Below are 9,527 nucleotides of genomic sequence, written 5' to 3'. Positions count from 1 at the left end.
ATATATATACTATCATCATTTAACATCGATTTTCTATGCTAGCATGGAATGGATGGTTGACGGTAGCTGGCAAGCCAGAAAGCTGCATCACACTTCAGTTGTTTGTTTTAGCATAGTTTCTATGGCTGGATGACCTTCCTAATGCCAACCACTTCATAGGGTGTAGTCGGTGGTTTTTACATGGTACAACAGCACAAGTGCTTCTTATGTGGCCTGAGCATGGATGCTTCTTATATCGTGCCCGCATGGCTGTTTTATGTGTGTGTGTGTTTGTCTCCCACCACCGAATGACAACCGGTGCTGGTGTGTTTACGTCCCAGTAACTTGGTGGCTCAGCATAAGAAACCGATAGAATAAGTACCAGCCTTAAAAAAAGTACTGGGGTTGACTCGTTCTTCAATGTGGTGCCCAGCGTGGCCGTAGTCTAATGACTGAAACAAATAAAAAATTTTAAATATCCATTTTTCTGAGAGTTATGAGAAACAAAGAGGAAGAGTGACACATCTGACGAGGTTCGCACAAAAGAAAACCCTACAACAAAAACTTGAAAGGCAATACATAAGATTTTACACCTTTAAAATATAAATTTGCCACAATTAAATTACAGAAGACCGTAGTTAAAAGGAATGAATGAACAGGTGTGTTTACTAATAAAACTAAAATTTACTAAAATGACATTTGACGAAGTTTTCGTAAACATACTTGCAAAAGAAAAAAAAAAAACAGAAACCGAGATTATTCAAGATATTAAATAAGAATTATTATTATTCTTAGCCGTGTCATTATGATTGAATTCATCATTTAATTTTATCAAGTGAAAACAGAATATTTACAATTTTCTTTTTACGTAAGTGTCCTGAAACTAGCTTTGCGTAAATTGCCAAAATGGCGCCAAACGTGTCGACAAATTTTAACCTTTGGAATTAAACACGAAAATACAAAATAAACTTTTTAAAATGATGACTCGAAGAAAATGGTAAATCTATCTACCAGATTACTTAACGCAGTTTCAACAATGACAAGAATATTAAATGTCGCTGAAAAGAACGATGCAGCTAAATCATTGGCAGAAGTTTTATCGAGAGGCAACTTTCGACGGGTAAGTGAAACAGTTCGATTCCACCTGATCCCGGCGATGATCTCTTTTAAACTATGGCTTAGTTGGGCGAGGAAGGGTTGCAATCACGATCTTTTTTATGCCTGGGTGGGAAAATCCACGGTTCATGTATTATTATTTGTGACAGATCAGCCCTAGTCATGATCTTCGATTAACGGCATTCCGACGAGGCATAAGCACACTGGGCTGTTGCCCGAGTGAGAGGGGTTCACGGGTCTAGGAGCCCATTTCTAACGACTGATGTTTTGTAACTTCCTGTCAAATAATATAGAATCCAGTGCATTGTTTTAGATTAGGACTTAATGATGCTAAAATGGCCGATTCCAGCCGTGATTATCGCATCTGTTTCATATGTGCAGGCAACCGAAAACTACATTGTCTAACTTGTACTTTTCTAAAACGGTAGATGTGATTCAAGTGAGATTTGGCTGCGATGTCTAACAGATCGATTATGAAAAAGATTTCTTCTAATGGCTTGTAGGTGTTTAGTTGTTCTTGCTTAACTACACCTGGTCAGTTCTGATCGACCTATGGTTAAAATTATTTCAACTGTAATTTTCCTGAGGTAAAATTGGCTAATATTTTTGGCATGTCGAACAGCTTTCATTGTATAGTCTCTTTCTCCTTGACTCGCTGTCAACAAATGACAAAAATAAATGCTCTCATTTTGCTTGTTAGGGTTCTAAAAGGCAAAATCCCGCTGAAATCAACTTCGGGTTTCACCCTTTATGGTCGATGGAATAACTTTTGGGGGCCGATTTTAGTCGCCTTCAATTTGGGGTCTTCTGTTTACATTAGAATCCACCTAGTTCGTTACCGCAGTTTCCGAATAGCCTCCCCACCCTTTAGTTCGTCTTATTTTGAGTGGGGATCTTGTCAATCTCAGTCACAGAAAATCCTTTGAGGGTTAATATCTGATTGCATTGAAACAAGAAAATACGTAGTACCTTGTGAAAAAGAAGACGGTGAGAAAGAAAGTGAGCCATACAGAAAAAAAAGAATGCACACTTCCTCAATTATATGTTGCGTCAGCAAAGGGTATTCCTACAGGCATTCCTTCGATATTGGTCTATAGAGTTTCCAAATAAGGTAATACCTCCCCATAGCTAGACATGTGTTTCATAGGTTGGAAACAAACAATATTGCACTTGCAACACACACACACATCTGCATGTACAATAAGCTTCTTTCAGTTTCCATCTCCCAAATCCACCCACCACTCTTTGGTTGACATGGTGCTATAGTACTAGACACATGCTCCAAATGCCCACCCTCATCTTTCTAATGTAGTATTTCACCATGACTAGACATGTTTTCATGGGAAATTGGAAATCAAGAACACAGCTTTTATGGTGATGAAACCCACAACCATCATGTGATCTCAAAGCAAGGAGACAGTAACATGCACACACACACACACACACACATACATATGTTTCTTTCAGTTTCTGTCTACCATATCCACCCACAAGGCCTTGTTTGGCTTAGGGATACTGTGGGACTGAACTTGAAACCATGTGGTTGTGAAGCAGAATTCTTACCACACAGTCATACCTGCACCTATCAATCATTGATAATACTGATCAAATTGGTAAGGAAAATATTCTGAAATGTGTTTATTGATTTTTCTTTTTTTTTTCACTGATCCCATTTCAATATATAAGACTTAAATGGGCCATTCATATTTATTTTGTGTCTTCAACAACAGTGTCACTAATCATAGGTTTCAAACAGGTGCTGTGACTTCAGATCTTCCTCAGTTTGTCTTGCTCATGTTTTCTTTGGTGCGTTGTATTGGATTCTGCAGTGCATTGGTCACTGCCAGCACAAAGGTTGGTGTGGTAGTCCTTTGGTGCTCAACCTGCAGACATAGCCAAACCAGTTTAGATTACCTCACTGATTTATCTGTAATTAGCTCTGTGATGTGTCTATCTTTAGCCAGTAAACATATTCACAAACATAAATGGATATACTCATAGGAGACAGGCTTCTTCACAGTTTCTGTTTGCTGGGTTTCATATACAAGGTATCAAGATATGTGTCAACCCAGGGAGGAGCCCCTTGAATAGGGAGTTTAAAATGGTATGCTTTGATATAAGGACTTTAAAACGATTCTGTTAGATGAAGTTTTATATTTTATATACTTTTATTGGATTTTCTGGTGTATAAGTTGTAAATTTTTCAGACCAATATTTACAGTTCAAAAAATGAGAGGTCAACTTATACACCAAGACAATCTTAGGAAGACCAAAATTTCCATGTGAGGTGCAGCAGGATATCGAACGATAAAGACAGTGTTTGAATGTTTACACTATACAGTATGTCAACTGTGTATGCTGGAAGATAAGGTATGTAAGGATTGAGAGAATGTGTATATTAAAGAATATATAGTGTATATTCTGGCATGTGAGCTGAATTCTTCAGACCAAAATTTACAACTAAAAATGCTAGAGTTGACTCAATATGCCAAAACTCTGGAAGACCAAAACTTCCATGTGAAATGCAGCAGGATTTGGAAAGATAGCAACAATGTTTGGATGCTTACACTACATGTTTAAAATAGTACATTTTGATATAGGAGACCTGAAAATGATTCTGTTCGATGAAGTTCTATATTTTATACTTCTGAAATTTTTGGCATAAAAGTTCTAAATTTTTCTAACTAAAATTTACAGCCCCCAAAAAGGTAGGTCGACTTAGCCACCAAGACGAATTTGGAGGACCAAAAATTCTATGTGAAATGCAACAGGATTTGGAAAGGTAGTGATGATGTTTGAGCATTTACACTGTATGTTTACACTATGTATTATGTTGACTTGTGTGCTGGAAAATATGGTATGTAAGGGTTTTTGAGAAGATGTGAGTACATGTGCTTCAGAGAATGTGTCATCATCATCATCATCGTTTAACGTCTGCTTTCCATGCTAGCATGGGTTGGACGATTTGACTGAGGACTGGTGGACCAGGTGACTACACCAATCTCCAATCTGATTTGGCAGAGTTTCTACAGCTGGATGCCCTTCCTAATGCCAACCGCTCCGAGAGTGTAGTGGGTGCTTTTACGTGCCAATGTGTACCATATTTTCCAGCATACAAGTCAAATTTTTAAGACCAAAATTTGTAGTCAAAAAAAGGTATGCTGACTAATAACAGCAAGACGATATTGGAAGACTTAATTTCATGTAAAATGCAGTAATATTTGGGAATTTAGTGATGTTTACACTACAATTTTACAATGCTATGTTGATTTTTATGTTGGAAAATATGGTATGTAAGTGTTTGAGAGAATATGTGAGTACATGTGCTTTGAGCGAATATGTATTTGAAAGAGTGTGTACTGTATTTTCCAGTCGAAATGTTTTAGAGCAAAATTTACTGCCAAAAATAAAGGTCAGTCAACTTATACACCTAGGGATAACTTTGGAGGACCAAAAATCACATGTGAAATGCAGCAGGATATGGAAAGATAGTAATGAAGATTGAATGTTTACCGTATATACTCTGTCAACTTGTATGCTAGAAAATACAGTAATTATTTCAATTTCTTAATTTTTTTATTTTAGAGAGACGGACGTTCTGTGTACAATAAGATTTATGAGTTTGAGTACAATCTTTTCAACAAGAATTGCATAATGAGCATGACCTCTGTGTCAGGTCATCTTTTGGGCATGGAATTTATTGGTTTGTATAAAAAATGGTAAGTTGACAATTCCATTCCTTCGATCATCTGATGTGACAGATTTTGTTTTCTGTTACATGCCTCTGGTCACTCTCGCTTCCATAAATTCATCCCTGTTACCCTTTTCCTGTATGTCATTGTCCCCTTTTTTCTTGCATGAACCCTTTCCCTTACATGCACTACTTTAATCCTCTAGTAAGCATTATTCAGATCAAAGAACTTACATAACACTTTTGAGATCAACCCATTATTGGTTTCAAATTTTGGCACAAGGTCAGCGAGTTTGAGCAGGAGACAAGTCGATTACATTGATCCTCAACTCCTGTGCTCAACTGGTACTTATTTCATTGACCCTGAAAGGATGAGAGGCAAAGTCAGTGGAATTTGAACTCAGAATGTAAAGATGGATGAAATACCACTAAGCATTTCGCCCGGCATGCTAATGGCTGCCATTTCACAACTTTAGATCAACATATGATTACTCTTTTACTTGTTTCAGTCATTTGACTGCGGCCATGCTGGAGCACCGCCTTTAGTCGAATTAAATTGACCCCGGAACTTATTCTTTGTAAGCCTAGTACTTATTCTATCGGTCACTTTTGCTGAACCGCTAAGTTATGGGGACCTAAACACACCAGCATCGGTTGTCAAGCGATGTTGGGGTGACAAACACAGACACACAAACATATACACACACATAAATATATATATATATATATATGACGGGCTTCTTTCAGTTTCCGTCTACCATATCCACTTCTCATGGCTTTGGTCGGCCCAAGGCTATAGTAGAAGCCACTTGCCCAAGGTGCCACGCAGTGGGACTGAACCCAGAACCATGTGGTTGGTAAGCAAGCTACTTACCACACAGCCACTCCTGTGCCCAAAAACAATTTACAGAAAATTTGTTTATAAATCATCATTATTGTTGGTTTTAATAACAACATTTTCTGTGCTTGGATGGGTCGGACAAAATTTACGGAGGCAGATTTCTAAGGCCAAGCCTCACCTGTTTCCAAGCCAGTTAATATTTCCCCTAGCCCTCAGTGGCTGGACATGTTTTCAGGGTGGATTGCAAATGAAAGACAATTCTTGTGTGGTAGTGATATTTGTTATCATGATGTCAAGAGAAGGAGACAAACACACACACACACACACACACACACACACACACACACACTCTCTCTCCCATGCAGACACACACTTTCACATACATGCACATATGCTTTCTCCTGCACGCATACACACACACTCAAACGCACAGATAGGATTTTGTTTTAATTTCCATTGTCAAATCCACTCACAAATCTTTGGACTGGGGTTATAGAAGAAACAAGGTGCACTGTCGTGGGACTGAACCTGAAACCATGTGCTTGCAAAGCAAACTTCTTGACCACACAACCATGCTTGTATCTGTTTGTGTGTGTGTGTGTGTGTGTGATTCCTCTCCATTCTTGTTTATTGCTCTATTCCTGTCCTCTTTCCCTCACATACTCTGTCCATATTCACCCGGAAACGGGTGAAGATTGGACACAGGAAGAGCATCCGGATGTAGAAAATCTGCCTCAGCAAACTCTGTCTCATCCATGCAGCATGGTAAACTGTATTACTGTTATTATTATTATTATTATTATTATTATTATTGTGGTGAGGAGGAGGAAAAAGATGATGATGATTGTGATGTGATGGTGATGGTGGTGATGATAATGATGACGGTGATGATAATAATCATGATGATGGTGATGATGATGATGATGATGATGTCATTGTTGTTGTTTATTTCAGGACTATGTGTAACCCTGTCAGTTTATTTGAGGCTACCATTCAGAAGTACTGTCCTCCAGATTTTCTTAATATAAAGGTATGTTTTGATATTTCCTTACACAAAAATGTCTTCTATTATTACTGATTCCTTAATTAACTCTCCACACCCACAACATTTGAATCTTGGTTGGGTGGCAGGGTACATGATGTTGTTTAACCCTAGGTTCTACATGAATGTTCTATATGAATGAGCTGTCCTGCTTATAATCAAAGACATTCCAGTCATGACAGTCATGTCTTTCGTATTCTTCAAACATAGTGTGTGTATATATATATATATATATATATATATATATATATATATGTATGTATGTATGTATTTTAATTTTTTTTATTTATGCGCCCTTTTACAGCCTAGCCAGGCTCATGGGCCCGGTTTCCCGGTTTCTATGGCGTATGTGCTCCCCCCAGCTGGACGGGACGCCAGTCCATTGCAGCGTTACTCAAGAAACAGGAAGAAAGGGTGAGAGAAAGTTGGGGCGAAAGAGTACAATCAAAATTTCATTACCCCTAACTGTGGAAAACAGTTTTACATACCAATCTACCTTTTGTTGAAGAATGTCATGTTTGAAACTATTTTCTATTGAGATACATCATGTATATTGAGGCAGTGTGATCTGCAGAAAATAACAATTCTGATTTTTTGGTAGATATTCAACAACATTACTTGAATAATCATGAAATTTAATTTCGCATTTAAGCATTTATTCTGTTAATTTAAAACTTAATTCTTATTACTTTACAATTCTTTATCTTTTTTCCCCATTCTCCTAGAAAACCCTGGAAGAAGAGGTACGTAAATCTCAGATATTGATTATCTGGACTGATTGTGATCGAGAAGGTGAAAACATAGGCTTTGAAATTATTCAAGTCTGCCAGGCAGGTAAATTTTTAATGACTATTTTAAAACAGTTGCTCTCACAAAGAGCAAACTTAACATTTAAACTGGCCCAAATATTTTACTTGTTTTAGGTTCAAACTGGACATATCTGGCCTCTTACACTTATCCTACAATGTCATTCTAAAAACTAACCAATCACATCATTGAAATTTTGATAATGTATGATTAATTAATAAAACAATGTGAATAAATAATCATCACATTCTATAGAGTAATCTGAACGCTAAAGGGTTAAACCAGCTAGATCAAGCCCAAATATTCTACTTGTTTCATGTTGAAACTGGTCAGATCTGGCCCCTCACACCTCCCTACAATGTATTTCTAAAACTAAATAACCACATCATCAAAATCTCAAAGCTACGAGATAATGCAGGATTAATTCAAAACAATATTAATCCATAAGCTTTACATTTGACAGAATAACATGATTACTAAAAGGTTAATTAATGATGAATTGTTTTGCTAAAAGTTGAACTGGGAGATACATTAAACCTCTAAGCCAAGTAAGCCACGGTAGGATTTGAACTCACAGAGTGCTGGAGTAAATGCCAAAAAGCTTCCCATCTAAAGATTGCATAAGTCCATTGTCCACAAAAACTGGCACTCTCTCAGTTACGATATTGAGGGTTCCAGCAGTCAAATGACTGTAACAAGTAAAAGAATTTATTTTATTATAAATGCACAACAACACAACAGAGGAATCGACGTAAGCTTAAGATAATAAACCGTGATAGGTGAACCTCGATATGGTGAGTGACTACTGTATATATATATATATATATATATATATATATATATATATATATATATATATATATATATGGAGGTGCATGTCTCAGTGGTTAGAGTTTGATTTGTGGACCAGGCTGTGTGTTGTGTTGTCATCTTGTTGAACAACTGCACAGTCAATTTGTGTATAGTGTTAAAATGTTTTGGTTGGCATTAGCTCATTTCCTCCATAAAATCGATGCCTCCTGTACAGGTGCACAAGTGTACCATATGTCAGATGTCAGAATGATTGCAGAGAAACATGAAATGAAATGTCTTGCTTAAGAACACACCCTATTCACTAGGTCATGTACCTAGTGGTTAGGGTGTTGCAGTCACACACACACACATATATGTTGGGCTTCTTTCAGTTTCTCTTTGCCAAATCCATTCACAAGGCTTTGGTCTGGCTGGGGCTATAGTAGAAGAGTCTTGCCCAAGGTTGCCATGCAGTGGGATTGAACTCTAAACCGCATGGTTGAAAATCAAGTGTCTTAACCAAACAGTTATATCATTTGCATTTAAGTCTTAGCAGTTAATTCATTATCCCTTTAAAATTAAAAATTTCATCTTAATGATCTTCAAAGTTGCGGAAATATTTTCCAACAATGTCATATGCTTTTTATGTCTTTTGTTTTAACAGTGAAACCTAATATAAGCATTTACCGGGCAAAGTTTTCAGAAATAACTCCACAGTAAGTACACAAATCTAACTTGTATTTCCTCATTTCTGTCTCTTTCATTATCATCATCATTTAGTGTCTGTTGTCCATGCTGGCATGGGTTGGACGGTTTGACCAGGGCTCTGCACAGAACTCCTGACTGATTTTGCATGGTTTTCTATGGCTAGATGTCCTTCCTAATGCCAACCACTCCGAGAGTGTAATGTGTGCTTTTATGTTCCACCAGCATGGGTGCCATTTATGTGACACCGGTATTTGCCACAACTGCAATTTTACTCGGCTTGATGAGTCTTCTCAAGCATGACATAATGCCAAAGGTCTTGGTCATTGCTTCTGTGAAGCCCAACACTTGAAAGGGACTCAGCCACTTTTCCTGTGAGGCCTAACACTCGAAAGGGACTCAGCCACTTTGCCTCCATGGGGCCCATTGCTCGAAAGAAACTCTACCACTTTTGCCTCTGTGAATAATTATCATATTGGTTTTAACTTTTGGCACAAGCCCAGCAAGTTCTGGGGAGTGGGTGAGTTGATTACATCCACCCCAGTATTCAACTG

The 9,527-nt window shown here is 37.6% G+C and overlaps 1 protein-coding gene across 1 annotated transcript in view; it reads left to right on the top strand.

Annotated features, from left to right (window-relative positions):
• Positions 1–863: 863 nt before the first annotated feature.
• Positions 864–9,527, top strand: part of LOC106881787 (DNA topoisomerase 3-alpha) — a 42,512-nt gene continuing 33,848 nt past the window's right edge. The window contains exons 1-5 of the mRNA XM_014932292.2: positions 864–1,099; positions 4,681–4,814; positions 6,582–6,657; positions 7,395–7,503; positions 8,933–8,984. Of these exons, the coding sequence (XP_014787778.2) occupies positions 974–1,099; positions 4,681–4,814; positions 6,582–6,657; positions 7,395–7,503; positions 8,933–8,984 (497 nt within the window). The 5' untranslated portion in view covers positions 864–973. The remainder of the gene's footprint in view (positions 1,100–4,680; positions 4,815–6,581; positions 6,658–7,394; positions 7,504–8,932; positions 8,985–9,527) is intronic.

This window comes from Octopus bimaculoides, chromosome 25 (genome assembly GCF_001194135.2).
Source record: "Octopus bimaculoides isolate UCB-OBI-ISO-001 chromosome 25, ASM119413v2, whole genome shotgun sequence".
NCBI lineage: Eukaryota > Metazoa > Mollusca > Cephalopoda > Octopoda > Octopodidae > Octopus > Octopus bimaculoides.
This window is presented reverse-complemented; position numbering and strand designations above follow the sequence as displayed.